The following is a 17865-nucleotide window of genomic DNA, read 5'->3' on the forward strand; positions in this document are numbered from 1 at the left end:
ACTTGTGTATCACAGCCATTGCATCCCCCCACTAATCCATGACAAGCTCAGACTGAAAATCAAATGTTCCCGGGTATGGAGAGCAGAAGAATTTTTCTCCTTATTTTTAATTATTTGGGGCTGTTTGGTGTGTCTGCTGTTTTGAATTTTTTTTCTGAATTTTATTTTTATTCAATTTTCAAAATTTTATAACTTTACATTATAAATTGAATACAGGTAATTAAAGCAAAAACTAAACTCCAAAGTATAGTGCTTCCTAATATATATTTTTACCTGTCCTTATTATAAGAAATACACGAGCTAATATAAAGAAAATTAAGCGGTTATACCCCTAATTCAAATTGCAAACAGAGTTACACTGAGTAATACAACATACTTGCTGCTAACCATTATTCTGTGCTACTTGGGGTATGAGAGCTCAAGAATTTGTAACTGAGGTAACAGAGGGTAAAGTGACCTTTCTATAAAAAGGTCTTAACCTGCTTAAGGAACACTTTATAATCAGACACATCTCTAACTGTAGCAGGCAATAAGTTCCATAAAGCAGAAACTGCCACTGAAAAGATGCATCAAGTTTCCTTTGAAAATCCTACATAAAATGAATTACAATAGTATAAAGTACTCAGCACTAATGGCTGCATGACTGTACGAACAACCTCTTTAAATAAAATAAATTTAAGACATAACAACAATCTTATTTACTAAACCGTGATAAATGTTTAACGCGTGATAAATAACATTTATCCCACTAAAAACTCTATTACCCAATATATGCTTATTGTGGTGATATTGCACAATATTTCCCCAACAAACACTCACCATATTTAAATGAGCTAATATGCATGCATAAAATTTGCAAATGCATGCAAAACAGCTCATACATACCTAATCCAATGCAAATTTAAAATGCAGTATTCCACAAACACAAGCTACGTTATTTTCTGAAAAGTTAGTTCCAGCTAATTTTTCTTGATGACATTGGGATGCTAATATATATCCTGATGTCTCTGTGCTGAAATTTAAAGGGCCAGCACCCCACCCGAGTCTCAGTAGATCTTGCCTATAGCCCTGTTGCTTCTAGAGATAGCTCAAAAGTAAAAGAAAAAAAATTAACTCCTGCGCCTATCACAGTCACCTTGGAAAATTGTGGTGACTGGCTAGAGCCTAGGAGGCACTCCAGGCCCCATTATACTACCAGGGACATATTGTAAGTTACGGGGTGGTCCAGAGGATGGAGCGGGGGATTTGGCAGGCTGATTCTGGGGAGGGGTGGGGGGAATTGGATTGGGAGGGCATTAGGAGGAGTAGGGATGGCCAATTTGAAAAGGAAGGGGTTTTGGGGGGGGGGGGGGGCATCACATGATTGTACCTATTTTCTTCTTTTGAGCCACTTCTAGAGACAGTGGGGACTGAATGGGGGTCTTTTATACATGGGGGAGTTATTTGGACCTACATGGCCCTTTTAGAAGATGGTGGCTCCAGGTGAAGGGGCCGTCCTAGTTCCACTTTCCCATAATAGTTTTTGTTTTTTTTCATGAAATCTTTTTGCGAGAAAAAATACCACTGGGAAGCCACTATGGTATTTTGCCATGAAAAAGTGTCACGGAAAATTGCCCCCCCTTCCCCGTATTTGTCCCCACCTTAGCTTGAAAAAAGCTGATTTTAGCATAACTCAGATCTGAGATCTCATAGAAAATTAACTATCGAATATTCCCAAATCATGCACGTCTAGTAGGAAAATCATTACTCTGCAATTGGAATTGTTTACGGATTTCTGCAGATTGACTAACCCAGCAGGCCTCAGTCTTTCAATGGTTAAGAACCAGGCTGTTACCTGTCAACCAATCAGTTTGAGTGCAGTTTGAATACAACTAAAGACAAGAGCGTCACGCTAGCAGGCAGGTTAGAGCTTTCTGGGACAAAAAGCTGAGGAAATTTTCAAAGGATTTACATGTGTAAATGGACTTTTGAAAACTGCTATGATAAATTCTACTTTTACGCATGCACCGCCTTTGAAAATTCACTCCTAGATATCATCAGCATAAATATAATAGTTAACTCCAAGCAAAGAGATTTGCTGTCTTAATGACTACCAGGTAGATATTAACTAATGGTAGGCAAGCTTTAAAACATGGTTATGACATTACAATATACTCTGATCACCCTGAGATATCAACTGCTAAGGGAATGAAATAAACTAGCAATTCTAAGTGTAAGGTGCATCAGGAGCACATGAAATGTGTGAGCCAAAGGGTTACTGGGCACTTCCTATCTGTGTCACAAATCTGAATAAAACTGGATGAATAATTCAAAAGATTTGGGGTGCAGGATAGACATTTAGGGGGAGACAATATTGATGGTCTTATGGGACCAGTTTCCCTATAGGAAAGTAAGCTAAAAATAAAGTCTAATCAATATCACAAGTGAAATCATTGTACATACCTTAATTTTGAAAGCTCTTTTGAACCCGCTCGCAAAAAAGCCTCCAAATGGCCCAATCAATGATGCAAATGTTGAGAGGGCAATGCTGTGTATCTGGAACGGGTACATACTTACTGATTTCTAAAAAAAACAAAAAACAAAAAACCAAAACCACATTTTAGCTATACTGTATTTTAATGATTTTACTGTATCTCATTTTCAAAATGCATAAATTACATAAAATCACTGATATTCAGCTTTTTTTTTTAAATTTACAATTCTGTTTTATGCAATGTGACACATTTTGTAACCATTTGCTATAATCTATGATTTTCTACATATATCTAGGCTTTAGGTTGTTCAGGGTTCAAAACTGGAGATGTATTATGAGTGAGGTCCTTCATTTTCAGTTTAAACTGATTTTCACCCATAAATTCCTGGATTTTTTCAAAGGTGACAATCAGTTTAAACCGATATTCACCCTAATTTTAGTCTGATTAAAAAGCTGTTGCAGATCTGCAGATGCAGAGTTTCAAGGCTTCCAACTACTGGAAGCCAGTCTGGGCCAAAGCCCATGTCGTGTGTTTCAAGTCCTGCCTCCTCGCCTCCCAAGCAGCCAAAGTGTTAATGCATTTGAAGAAGGCCCTGTCCACTAGAAGCACTTTCCGGCAGGCTCCCTGGCCTTGCACAAAACCAGAAGTGCAGTGCTGCAGAGCATGGGAACCTCAGTAAGCTTGCTGCCGAAGAAAAGAGGCGAAGCCTGGAGCCACCACTGGTAAGGATGAATGATGATGCAGTGCCAGACGGGGTGGAGGGCGTGAGAGGGAGATTCTCAGTAGTGGGTAGTGTTGAGAGGGACATGCTAGGCAAGGGATGGAGATGCTACAGAGTGGGTGGGTCAGAAAATCTGCTTAATATTGTTTAATTGTCCTGGCTTCTATCCGCCAAATAAATTCCGATATATATCCAAAAAATGAATCTCTTTTCAGTTGATTTTCTCCTGTTTTTGTTCTGGTTATAATAAACCCCAATAAATTCCCAGGAAAAATAAAGAACAATAAAAACCAAAAATGAAGGTACCTAATTATGAGGTAGGAAATCTGCCGTTAGAAGAGTAAAATTAGATTTTTTTTAGGGGTACAAATGTGTGCTCAGCATTGACCTGTGTTTAGTTACTGACATGGAAGCTTGATGTTCTGTTGTGGGATAGCTTTATTTATACTTAGGACTCCAAAACCTAAGTTGCTTAACCATAACAAGTGTTTTCCAAAGATAGAAGTTCACCAATCACACAAGTGGGTCATTTGACCATGCTCAGCAAAGACAGATTCTTCCAGAGCTTTCTAGAAAAGCCTAAAAGCCTTTTACTACTCAAGCACAATTCCATAAAACAGCTTTGACCTAGTGGGAGATCAAACTATATACAAGTAAGCAACTTCACTTTCTTTGAAGATAAGCAATTTCACAGAGTCATATAAGCAGTGTTCTCTACTTTCAACAAAAAACGGTACCCTTTGTTGCCACATTTCAAGGCCTGTTGGGGGTCAAAAAAAAATCAAGTTGGGTAGACTTTCTATATGCTTGAGTCTGCTTCAAGCAGAAGGAGACAGTTCTCTTGCCATCCAGAGAAGGATGAGCCTTTTCATTTTTATGGAAAGGTGGCTGAGGGGAAAATGTTGGCAGGATGATACACTGATAAAGGTGGAAATCCAACCCCTCCTCAGGCAGGAATTTGGTATGCATATGGAACACTACCCTTTTCTGATAAAATATGATATAAACTAGATAAGATACCAGGGCCTACAGCTCACTAACTCTGCAGGCTTAAGAGATTGTCACTAAAAAAATGAGTTTCCACGTCAGGTACTTGAGTTCACAAGAGACCAAAGGCTCAAAGAAGGCTTTCATCAGCTAGATGAACCAGAAAGCTTGAAGGGAACAAACTGCATGAATCTGACAATTTGAGGCTCTACAATAATGGGGATTCATCTACATGCTAGTGATAAGCGCCAGTTCCATCAAGGTGAATCTTGATAGAGCTGGTTTTCAGGCCAGATTCTGAAAAATGAATGATAAAGTAGTTTTGTGTGTGACAAGAGAAGAGATCTAAGGATTTGCCCTCAGATGGCAAACCTCCATTAAAGGCTGCAGAACCTTCTAGTGGATTCCTTCCTAGACACCAAAATGATTCTAGACAGACAGAGGAATCAAATTACATCATCCTCAACCATGCAAGGCCCACGGGTCAAAGACTGAATGTTGGGATGGTACAATATTCCCTGGTTCTGCGTGATCAAGGATAAACAAGTTTACATCCTGAACAATTTCATCAAGGACAAATCCCAAAGGCATGGAAATCAAATCTGTCTCAATCAAAAAAAGCTATTAGGATCATAATTCACTGAGTTTTCCCATGGTATTTGCTACCTGAGAAATAGGAGGATATGCATACAGAAGTCCTGACCCTCAATAATGAAAAAGTATCTGCTGCTAATCTGTCTATTTCTTTTTGGAGCAGATGACTTTTACTTTCCTGCTCTGGGCTTTCATAACAGACATACCTTGAGTGAGCCCCACTTGAGGAATATTTTAATTTAATTTAATTCAAAATTTCGAATCCACTTTTCTAGGTCTTTTCATACCAATCGAGAGCACTTTACAAAAGTGCAAATATAAAATAAACTATCAAGTAAATCACATATACAATAAATCCCATAACAATAATGTGTGCCAGTAAGTTCAGTCCCATGAAGTAATAAAAACTCCCCTGACCCACCATGATGCTTTAACCAATAAAGAATCACTCAGATCAAAACATTCCAAATTTCCAACCCTGAACCTTAAAAATAAAATTCATATTTACTATGTCTTGATGCAAGGATCAATTGTGGGGGTACAGGTGACTAAATCTGTTTGTCAGGATGCTGTCTCTTTCAGACAAGTATGTGGCACTCAGACTCATTCCATGGAAGATGATCCAGTTCTGACACACAAAGTTGCAACCTGTTCCTCCTTGCCTATTCAGAAACAAACTGACCATCTGAATGTTTCTTTGAGCTAAGACAATGTTTTAGCCAACTGATTCCACCTAGAACAGTAGAAAAATAAGTCCTTAGAGCATTCAGAACTGCCCATAGCTAAAAGTTTCTCCTGGAGAGACCAAGAGTCCTGGGTGTAAAGCCTTTGTAGATGAGATCCCCAACCCAAGTTTGAAGTCATCTGTAGTTAAGACAATTTGGTGATTAGGAATTTGGAAGGGTAAATTAAGGAAAAACTTTATTAAGAGCAGCACCAAGACATGGAGTCTCTGAGCTGTTCCATGACATAGATGCTCTCAAGTTCCTGAGTGGCTTGGTTCCACTAGGAGTTTAGGGTCTATTAAGTTTGTCTCATATGGAGACATCATAGGAGCAACAAACTGTGAAAGTCAAAAGGCCCAACACTCAAAATGGACCATGCTGTTGTCTGTTGATAAAGGAATTACTTCTCCTTTTGTGGCCACTATACTGACTGGCTGGAGTTGTGCTTAGCAGAGCCCCTATAAACTCCAAATGATGTCTCAAGCTCAGTTTGGATTCAGGACAACTGATAATGAACCACAGTGTATACACAGCAGCTGAATGGTGCTCAGTATTGATTTCTCCACACCTGCCTGAGGGACCAATGTAATAAGGTGTGTTAGGTTGAGTGCACATTTTTATTCAGGTTTATACACACATTTCTGCATGTATAACTTTACTCACAATTTAATAATGACTTTAGCACTTAAATAATGTGAATACAAATTAGTGCTCCCCAATGTAAATCCCATGTTAATGAAGGCAGAGGTGCATAGACTTAACTCAATTTTTTCTAACACTTGCATTCCTGGGGTTAGTGTTGTCTATGGTGCTGTGTCCCAGTGTGATCCTAGTCCAGCTGTGTTCAGCAGTCTTGGGCGCATAACTATTATTGTCAAAACTCATATTTTGTGCTCTTAACTCACATTTTATATGCATAAATCATGATGTTTTCTTTCTGAAGACAGCCAGACGGCTCCTTTGATTTTACTTTCTTGATTCTCCTCACTAAGACCTAGAAGCAAATCTGCAGCTCCAGATTCTGTCCTAATGCAAACAGAAGATGCCCATCACTGACTATCATGAAGTTTGATATAAGGCTCCAGGACAAGGCCACAATGCTCTTGACTGTGGCATCTAAACAAGGTTGTCACTCAACATGGTTTTGGCATCTGAGTGACAACCTTGCTTATTGTGGCCTTGTCCTGGAGTCTTGTATCAAACTTCATGATAGTCAGTGATGGACATCTTCCATTTGCATTAGGACAGAACCTGAAGCTGCAGATTTGTTTCTAGGTCATAGTGAGGAAAATCAAAGAGGTAAAATCAAAGGAGACATTTTCTTTCTAAAGATAGCCAAAGAGACACAAAATTGTCTTTAGTTTGACTGTTGGCAAGGCTGTGACAAATAATAAAAATTCATGGGCCAGCTCTGAAAGTGACTAAGAAAAAAAATTCTATTTGATGTGGCAAAAATCCTAACTAGGTAGAAATAAGAGGAGTTTCTGGTAAGGCCTGAATAAAAAACCTACAGCTTTCATGCAGTGGAGAAGCTGAAACAGAAGAATGCATACCCTATCTTAGTGAATTAAAAGGAACGGAGGAGAGCTGTGGTGGCTACAGCAGTATGGGGATTACCATGTATGACCAGTAAAAGAACTAGGGCTTTCCTGAAAAGACTGAAGGAATCCTTCCATTTGGTGCCAAGTACAGTCACATGACCCATGTGTGTGACTCAGTGAACCTGTCTTCAGAGAACAGGGTTAGACAGAGACAGACGTCAATAAAGAACACCAGTCAATCAAAAGTGGATCAAGCGCTTGGACTAGCTGAATTTGGTTTGTCTGACAGCATACTCTTACAGGATTACTATGGCTGGGGCTCCACAGGAATCCAAGGAAGGAAGGGCTGAACAGAAATTAATCTCTTGATAGCAGCTTGGTGAGTCAGCAATACTGGTGCTTATCCGTAGAAGACAGCCAACCAATAATTTATATCTGCACTTCTGGGCTCCAATAATTGACTTTTACATAGTCTGTCTAGTTCTGAGGCATAAAGCCTAAAGCTATGACTTGGGAATTTCCTGTACACCGTGACAAAGTCACATGTCACACTGTCATGTAATCACCATAAAAGAATTATTTTTTCCCCCACATATTAGCAAACTTTGTGAGTCTCTGTTATTATTAAGTGGGTCACTCAAAATGGGTGAAATAATGTGGAACACACAAAAGTAACTACAGCCATGAGTGGAATAAGGGAAATTCTAAGCATGCATTCTTGTTTATTTTTAAGGTTCAGGGTTGGAAATTTGGAATGTTTTGATCTGAGTGATTCTTTATTGGTTAAAGCATCATGGTGGGTCAGGGGAGTTTTTATTGCTTCATGGGATTGATCTTACTGGCACATATTATTGTTTTGGGGTTTATCTTTTATGTGATTTACTTTATAGTTTATTTTATATTTGCACTTTTGTAAACTGCTTTCGATTGGTATGAAAAGACCTAGAAAAGTGGAATAAAAGTGGAATAGTGCTTCAGCACTCTGAAATTTTACACAACCACCACTTATCAGGGCACAGCATTACTCTGCTCTACTCCAGCCTGAACACGGAAGTCTGGCAGCCAGAGTCAGGTTATAACAATGTTAACAATCCCCATATTTAAATGTTTAATGTATTTGACAAAGGTAACGCATAAGTTCCTGCAGATTTTGTTTAATTTTGTTTAATTTAATTTTGTTTAAATGTAAACCGATGTGATATGTAAAATCGAACACCGGTATATAAAAGTAAATAAATAATAATAACAGATTGTAAATAGAACAATGTGAATAGGCTGGGGATTAAGGTAATTTTAAGACTATGCAGTAGTCATATTAATCCTTTCAACGGTTTAGTATGGTTGGATAGCACAGGTCTCATTTTACTTTCTTGCAATGCATCTGAAACCAGTTTCAAATGTATTTCATATTGCTTGATGTCATGTAGCTTTCTAATCATCACATGGGTCTGAATTTTTTTTTTCTTGAGAGTGATACCTTTTATTGCAGCAACCTAAAAATTATCCAGACATGCCTGAGTAAGAAAGCCTGTTGTCCTGGTCCAAAAAAGGTATCACAACCTACAAAAAATACATGTTGGTTGCTGATACTTCACTTTGTTTAAGCATTCTGTGGTAATAACATTAACTCTTCCTAGTTACTGTTTATCTGGCTGTTCTGTGTCTCAGCTCAGGGCACTTGTTAAAATCACTTTTATTTAAACAGTTATTGCAATGTAAGCTGTCTGGGGTTGATGACAAGACAACAGTATGGTCAAAAGAATATAAGCATTTTCCATACTGGGTCTCACTGATGGTCCATCAAATCCAGTGTCCTGTTTCAACACTGGCCAAATCCAGGTCATAGGTACCTGGCAAGATCTCAAATAGTAGATAGATCCCATGCTGCTATCATGCAGTGATAAGTAGTGGCTATTCTTTAAGTCTACTTGGTTAATAGTTTATCGACGGCTCCTCCAGGAACTTGCCCAAACCATTTTTAAACCCAGTTAACCACATTCTCCAGAATTTAATTGTATGTTGAGTGAAAAAGAATTTTCTCTGATTTGTTTTGAATGTGCTACTTACTAAGTTCATGCAATGTCCTCCAGTCTTTGTATTTTTTGAAAGAGTAAATAACCAATTTGTATTTAGCTGTTCCATTACACTCATAATTTTATAGACTTCTATCATATCCCCCCCCCCCCCCCCCCCAGCTGTCTGTTCTCCAATCTGATCAGCCCTAATTCTCTTTAGCCTTTCTTCATAGGGGAGCTGCTTCAACCCCTTTATCATTTTGGTCACCCTTTTCTGTACCTCTTCCAATGCAACTATATATTTTTGAGATCAGAGAAATAGCACTCCATGTGCAGCTTCACCATGGAGCGATACAGAGGCGATATAACATTTGCCGTTTTATTCTCTATTCCTTCCCACTAATTCCTAACGTTTTGTTTTTTTTTGTTTTTTTTTTTACTGCCGCCACACACTAAACCAAAGATTTAAAAGTATTGTCCACTATGATATCCAGGTCCTAGTGCTCTCAAATAATTCCCTTATTGTAGCTCCAGAAACACATTTGGAGCTTACTTTCACTATACAGTAACAAAGCATATATAAAATGGATTTTAAGTAACACACCGTGAAGATATGAATTGATCACCACAGGAGAAAAACACACCTTTCCACTCAAGGTCTCATTTTTCCCATATGGCTTAATATTGAAGAGGTATTTTAAAACTTATTTGATATGTTTCCAAACTTGAGATTATTCTTGAAAGTCTTAAATCAAGTTGTGATGTATTTATAATTTGTTTTGCACAGCAACTGTTTGAAGAAAATTACATAAAAACATAAGAATTGCCATACGGGGTCAGACCAAGGGTCTATCAAGCTCAGTATCCTGTTTACAGCAGTGGCCAACCCAGGTCACAAGTTCCTGGCAGGATCCCAAAATAGTAGATAATTTCACAAAACTTTTTTTTTTTTTAATAAGTGTTATATATCTTATATTATGTATGAACATTAACAATGGAACACCAAGATATAATCATACATGTAAGTTTTTGAAATATAATTGGACTAAAAGACATTGGGCAAGGTGTATGACTATATCTTGGTGCAGCATTGCTAATGTTCATATGTAGCATAAGATCTAGCACCCATATGTGAGTTTTTATTTTAAAAACTTTTATGAAATTATTGTGCATCCACTCTTTGGGGCGGATTTTAAAAGGCGCGCGAATAGCAGTGGACTTTGGACGCTGGATTTTAGTAGATACGCGCGGAGCTGCGCGTATCTACTAAAAACCTGGATCGGCGCGCGCAAGGCTATGGATTTTGTATAGCCGGCGCGCGCCGAGCCGCGCAGCCTACCCCCGTTCCAAGGCCGCTCCGAAATCGGAGCGGCCTCGGAGGGAACTTTCCTTTGCCCTCCCCTCACCTTCCCCTCCCCTACCTAACCCACCCGCCCGGCCCTGTCTAAACCCCCCCCTTACCTTTGTCGGGGGATTTACGCCTCCCAGAGGGAGGCGTAAATCCCCGCGCGCCAGCGGGCCTCCTGCGCGCCGGGCCGCGTCCTGGGGGCGGGTACGGAGGGCGCGGCCACGCCCCCGGACCACCCCGGGCCGTAGCCACGCCCCCGTACCCGCCCCCAAAACGCTGCCGACACGCCCCCGAAACGCCGCGACGACCGGGCCCGCCCCCCTCGGAGAACCCCGGGACTTACGCGAGTCCCGGGGCTCTGCGCGCGCCGGGAGGCCTATGTAAAATAGGCTTCCCGGCGCGCAGGGCCCTGCTCGCGTAAATCCGCCCGGTTTTGGGCGGATTTACGCGAGCAGGGCTCTGAAAATCCGCCCCTTTGTGTTTTTCTATATCAGATTGCTGTGGTTTATTTGCACAGTACTTTTTGACTGAAGAAAAGTACAAGATTATACTAAGATAAAAAGGACTGGTTTTCTTTTTACCCATGTGAGTATGCTCTGCAGCACTGGAGGTATGCTGTACTTCTGAAGCTGGAACATTTGAGAAGGTTCACAATTCGCAGAAAATCTGTTTGTTTCACTGCTGTAGTCCACAGGACACACAAAGTATTCATACTGGGAAAGTATGTAAGCAAACTGGAAAATAAAGCAAGATTTGAAGAAAATTATCATCTTTGTTACCAAAGGACAGCATGCCTAAGAAACTCAAGATATATGAAAAGGGACACACAAGATTCATTAGGACAGGGGTGGCCAACCTTTCTCCCCCAAGAACCAAGTAATCAGAATGCACAATACCTAAGGGCCTCACACTTTCATAAACCAAGGGTTGGGTCTCACACAATCTTCCTCATCAGTCTCTTTCTCAATCCCTTATGTTCCTTCCCTCCCACAGCATAACATCCTCATCCCCTACTAAGACGTGCCCCCGCAGAACAAGGATTGGATCCATGAGAACAAGGATAGGACCCATGAGAGAGCCATATCCATCGCCAGCCCCACACTATGGAACTCAATACCAACTGAAATAAGAACTCAACCAAACATTAAAACTTTCAAAAAAAAATTGAAAACCTAGTTTTTCACCAGAGCCTACTCAAATTCACTCAACCAGTCTACCAAAGACCCACGCAACCCAACACAATGAAGAATGCTACATCCCTTGATCAACAAAATAACTCTTACCATTTGAATACCTAAATAATATGCAACTGACCTCACATAAGTATACCTCAAACTTTTAAACCCCTGCTTTTACTGACCCAACTGGATAACTCAGACAACCTAGAGACATTCCTTTCTTCCTCACCTATAAACCCCACTCTTATTTGTAAAAATAATTTATATGTAAAAACGTATGCTATGTCAGAATTTTTTATATGTATCAACAATTATATGTAATCAACTAACACTCAAATCCCAAAAACCACAACCCTACTGCACGACAATTTGCTAGGATGATGTTTAACTAACCTTGTTTCATGATGCTGTAAACCATTCTGATGGCGAAACCGAATGATGGTATACAAAACACATTAAATAAATAAACAAATAAAAGGGTGGAGCACCAATAAGGATCAATATATAAGGCCAGTCACCACAGAGACACTATGTGGGACAGTTTCTTGCCCTCAGTCTGATATCCTGGTTCCCGACTCTTATCTGCTAGACTTTCTGCCTTGTTTCTTGACTCTTACTGTTGAAGTTTCTGCCTTGGATCCTACTGCTTGATGCTAGAACCATTTGTCTAATTGTATGACCCTTTCCTGTACTGTCCCTTGAATTACCATCTCTTGCCTCACTATAGGACTTCATAGTTCACCCCAGTACCATTTTCTTGGTGCAGAGTGACTTCAGCTTTCTGCTCCCAGAAAAGTACGCAAACTGCAAATATATAGACCTCTTATGACTCCACTGACTCTTGACAGTAGGAGAAGGTAGAGGCAAAAATGGCTATAACAATATACAAAAAAGTGATATAAAAGCCAGAGATCGATTGGAGTCTATGGCATGCACCAGGAAGTAAATTAGACAGACTAGACAGAACTTACAAACCTCATCTACCATAATATTTTATACTTCTAAAGTCTTTTTTTTTTTTTTTTTTTGCTAAAATGGCAATTATAGCCATTAGTTATTGGAATTTTTCTGGTTAAAAGGATGCACAAGCCTCACGGAAAGGGTAGGAATCCGGTTCAGATGAGATTCAAATTAGTGAACTTAAAAGCTGGCAGGTTAGCACAAAGTGACTCTTTACCTTTTGAATCCTGCACCAAACATCAGAAGCAAGGTTACTGACCTTGGATTTGTTGATAAAATGTTGTTACATCTAGCTTCGGTGAATACAGGCTGCCCACACTTTTTCCTCTATATGGTATATTAATACTGAATTTTTCTGTTGGTTATACTGTTATTCTAAAAGCTGTGGCCTATTCATTCCAACAGGAAAAAAGTGTTCATTTCAGGGAGAAAATGGACTAGGGGTTGGGCGTTAGTTAAAAAGGGAGTGTGGATACTCCTTTCCTGCTGAAATATCACACACACCAACCTCTCTCTGGTTTTACCCTCACTTCCCCACCAATTCTTTGTGCTCATCCCATACCCTCGTGAATTTTATTAATTTTTCTTCCAGGATTGCCACTAGGTGGCTTTCCCATAAATCCACTGCCCTTTCTGGAAAGAAAGAAACACTGTTAGCTCTGAGCCTGTTCCCTTTCAGTCTCCTACCATGATCCTTTAAGTTAAGAGTTTCATTTCACTGAAAAAATGTTTGCGTCTTGTGCATTATTTATACAACTAAGGTATTTAAATCGATCCATATCTCCTGCTTTTCTTCCTTTACAATATACATATTTAGATACTTAAATCTCAACTCATAGATCTTACGGTGTAAACCCTGAGCCACTGGATTGTGGCTAATTTGTCTGTACCCTTAACAAGTTGTAGCTTTCAGAAATGGAATCAGTGCTTCAGATGAGGTCTTTCCAGTGCTCTGTAGAGAAATTACCACTTTTATTTTTACTGCTAGTTATATTTTTTTCCCTTTGTATCCTCACATTCTCCTGTATTTTGTTCTGCCTTGTCATTTTGGCAACCTTGCGATCATCCTGAAAGATTGCAGTCAGACCCTTCTGTTTGGTGTAGCTCATCCCACATGCACGACTGTATTTACCTGCATTAAATTTTAGTTGCTAAACTAAGCTCTTTGATCACACCTCTTTTTTCCACTCCATCTAGAGCAGTGATTCCTAACCTGGGTCCACCAGAAGAGCGACAATAAAAGTGCAACTGCTGAGAAAAAGAGCAGGCTGATCTCTCCTCTGAGCTCTGCTCTAAGGCTGCCGCTGGCTGATTTCACTGCCTGATACCACATTGCCCGTGCCAAGAGGAGAAGGAAGATCACAGTCACAAGGAGACCAAACTCACACAGAGAGGAGGAGGGGAAGAATATGACTGATTGATGCTACCAGGAGCCCAATTCGGTAAGGCAAGGAGGCGAGGAAAAGCGTGGTTTGATTGCTGCTATGAGGAACCTGAACCGGTACAAAAAGGTGGTGGTGAAGAGTGCAACTGATCGCCAACATGGGGAAGTCATACAAAGAGGGGTGGGGATGGGGGGAAAGCATGATGCCCTTCAGCATCCCAATGAGCTGCTGTTGCACATAACTGGAGGCGAAGGCAAGCAGGGTTATAGCCCTAAAGAGCATTTCTGGGTGCTGCTGCCTATGCTCTGGCTGGCTTGCGGGGCTGACACTAAGGAAGAAAAGCTGCACTGAGTGATTAGTATGGTCATGGGGAAGGAGAGGAGAGGAGGAGGAGGAGGAGGAAAGGGCCATTTGGAAGCCAGCACATGGGTAGGGAAATTAAAAAATGTACTCAGAGAAGGGGACAAAGGTTGAGTAGAGGGCAGGAGGGAGAACACTGAGGAAGTGCTACACGTGGGGGGAAACAGGGTAGGGAAGGGTCCATGAGGAAAGCAGTACTTAGAAAAGAGTGCGGGAGGGAGGGAACTTGGAAAGGGGGGATGAGAGCAGGAGAGAAGGCACCCAGGAATGACCATAGGAGGCAACACTCAGGAAGGGGCCAGGATGGAGAGGTCCAAATAAGAGAACACACGGGGAGAGATGGAAGAACACTGACCCCTTCCCTACTGTGTGACTGGTGGGGGAAGCATTATGCACCTCTGTAATATATGGCTGCTCCCGCAACCAGAATACATTATTACAAAGCACGTCTACATTATGCCATCTTACACTGGCATCAGCTTCCTGCATGTGTGTGCTGTTTTTTGTACCCCGCCCTGAACTTTTAGAAAGGGTAAGTAGCATTTTCAACTAAACAGGAGGGAAGGCACTCAGGAAAAGAACATGGGAAGAATGAAGGAAGGAGAGGACTTGGGAAGATGCTACGGGGGGGGGGGGGGGAGGAAAGATGGCAGAGTGAAGTCATTAGGGAAGGGGCCATGAGTGGGTAAAGGTGGAACAGGAGAAAGCACTCAGGAAGGGCTCAAATTCGAAGGCTAGGAGGGAGAGGATCAGGAAAAAGCTGCAGCGAAGAGATCACAGAAGAAAGGCACTTAGAAAGAGATCGAGGGGGAGCAGGGCAGGAGAGAAGGAATTCAGAAGGGGGCCACAAGGGGATAGGACCAGTGAGGGAACAACAGGGGGCTATGGCAGGAAAGAAGGCAGTTTGAACGGGGTCATGTGGGAAGGGCAGGAAGGAGAGATGACCACCAGGGATCACAAGGAAGTTGGGGATGGATAGCTGCTACAAATCAAGGAAGGGGCTGGGAGGGACAGACTATCACCAGAGATCATTTTGAAATACCTGCATGTAAAGCCCGTGGTGGCATGGGCTTGTAAATATTCAAAGAGACTCACCATGGGGTAAAGAGGGACAGGTGGAGAAGCCTGATGGGAGGCATTAGGAGAGAGAACAAGACTGATAGGGAATGATGGGTGAGGGAAGAAAGACTGGCGGGGACAGGATAGGGGTCTCTAAAATTTTTGGATGTCGAAAAGGAGTCCCCTCACATGAAAAGATTGGGAGCCCCTGATCTAGAGTGTTCATTCTGTTGTAGATTTTAGTGTCACCTGCACAGTGTGCTGAGAAAAAGTCTGTGAATTCTTTAAGATGATCTGTATTGTAGTACTATTTATTTCTTTTACACTCAAAAAAAATTAGATCTTAAGCTAAACTCTGATCAAAGAGAAAGATAACCCCACTGAATAAATAACTAAAACAAAAAGAATATATTTATATTATTTATTCAACAAAATGATTCAACAATAAGTATCCTTGTGTGAAAAAGTACGTGGATCCTTCTTCGTTTAATAACTGATGGTGCTGCCTTGAGTATCACCAACATCAATTAAACGTTTTCCTGTAATTGCTGCCGAGTCTCTCAGATCGCCCTTGAGGAATTCTGGCCCATTCTTCCATACAGAACTGTTTCAACACTGTGACATTTGAGGACTTCCTTGCATGAACAGCCAGCTTTCAGGTCCTTGCCACACATTTCAATACAATTTACGTTGGAACTTTAACCTCACCAACCTAAAATAAAAAATTCTGCTTTGGCCATTCTATAGTAGATTTATTTGAATGTTTAGAGCAGTTGTCTTGCGGCGTTATCCATTTTTGACTCAGCTGCAGCTCATAGATGGATGGCCTGAGGTTCTTCTCTAGAATTTTCTCATATATAGCAGAATCATGGTTCCATCAGTGATGGCAAGCCATCCAAGTCCTGATGCAGCAAAGCAGCTCAAAATCATGATACTTCCACTACCATGCTTGACAGCTGGGATGAGTTTCTTACTCTGGAAGGCATGGTTTGATTTTTACTTAACAAAATATGTGTTATTGTGACTGAAAGGTTCAATTTTTGACTCACCTATTCAGAGAACATTATTCCAGAAGGCCTTTGGATCATCCCGATACTCTGAGTTGAGCAGCAGTTTCTTTCTAGCTATAGTCCCATTAACACCATTTCCATTCAGTTTTTTCTTGATGGCTAATGCCTGAACTCTCACATCAGTTGCAGTAAGAAAGACCTGCCAATCTTTAGATATTAGACTGGGGATCTCTTTGTGACTTTGTGAATGCATTTTTGGTTTGCTCTTGGGGTGATCTTGATGACCACTCCTGGGTAGTCTTCAACTTTTCCATTTGTAGATTATCTGTCTGACAGTGGATGGATGAAGCCCCAAATGTTTAGAAATGGTTTTGCAATCAACTATACTTTTTCATAGGACCTATAAAATGTCTTTTGATCATTGCCTGAGTTGCTGGTAACTTATGGTGAAAACAAACTCTTTTGGACCTTTATATAGAACATGATGCCGAAACTCAGTCATGCAAATTTACTCTGCAGAGAGGTTAACTTGTTACCCAATTACTTAAGCATCTGATTCTAATTAACCAAGAAAATTAAGGGGTTCAGTTACTACTACACACATACTGATTCTGAATTAGTCTTATTGTCCCTCTTTGTAGGTTATTGTGTCTAAAGAAACTATTTTTTTAAAATTGATATCCTTTTTATTGCATAAGAAAAGACTGGTTTCAATTAAACACGAGTGTCATTCTCATTATTATATCTGGAATTCACAAATTTTTTTTCAGCATTCTTCACTTTACGAAAACAGGGTGGAAATACTCGGCTCTAAGGAGACAGCAGCTGCTAACTCAGATGTGCTCCAAACTGGCTGAGCTGGACTCCACGCCAAGACCTCACCATAGCTTTCCATGCCAAAGGGCTCTGTTCTGGCACCTTCCTCACCAGTGCCACAGCTGACTTCAAGGATGGAGACTGGTTCGGCTCTGGTGTTTCAGGTCTCTGTGCCAACAGCACCTTGGAGTGGGTGCTCTGCATCATTGCCACTGATGGTGCTCTAGAAGGGTTGGGGTCTGGGTAGAACAGGTGAGTCACTGCCATGGGGATTTTCCATGCTACGAAAGATGATACTACTTGCACTGATGCAGCTCCATCTTTACTCAGCAATGATGAGAGACCCACAGCTACAGAACCCTGTCAATGCACCAACTTAGGTGCTTTCTTTGTGCATCCTCTAACGCTAAGCACTTCTCGGCACCTGACCTAGAGTTGTTCAGGAAGTCGGCACCATGGGGGCTGGGTGGGAGCCTTAACAGCAGAAAAGGAAAGAGGATAAGCCCTGACCTGTCTCAAAAAGAGCCCAAGGACATCCCACTCTGGGAAGAACATGAGCTCAGATGTCAGAACTCATGTCGGCACTTAACCTTAATCAATCTTATGATGTCCTGCATCTTCCAAGCTTGAGACTGCCACATGCAACCACAAATGTAGCAGTTAGTCTTATCATGGTGGGGCCCGACATTTAT

The 17865-nt window shown here is 41.0% G+C and overlaps 1 protein-coding gene across 1 annotated transcript in view; it reads right to left on the reverse strand.

The window, feature by feature from the left end:
• The window catches only part of CDS1 (CDP-diacylglycerol synthase 1), a 194843-nt gene that overhangs the window by 44920 nt on the left and 132058 nt on the right, over positions 1–17865 (reverse strand). The window contains exons 10-11 of the mRNA XM_029599378.1: positions 10987–11139; positions 2443–2562 (exon numbers count right to left, since the gene is read on the reverse strand). Of these exons, the coding sequence (XP_029455238.1) occupies positions 2443–2562; positions 10987–11139 (273 nt within the window). The remainder of the gene's footprint in view (positions 1–2442; positions 2563–10986; positions 11140–17865) is intronic.

This window comes from Rhinatrema bivittatum, chromosome 1, assembly GCF_901001135.1.
Source record: "Rhinatrema bivittatum chromosome 1, aRhiBiv1.1, whole genome shotgun sequence".
Classification (NCBI taxonomy): Eukaryota; Metazoa; Chordata; class Amphibia; order Gymnophiona; family Rhinatrematidae; genus Rhinatrema; species Rhinatrema bivittatum.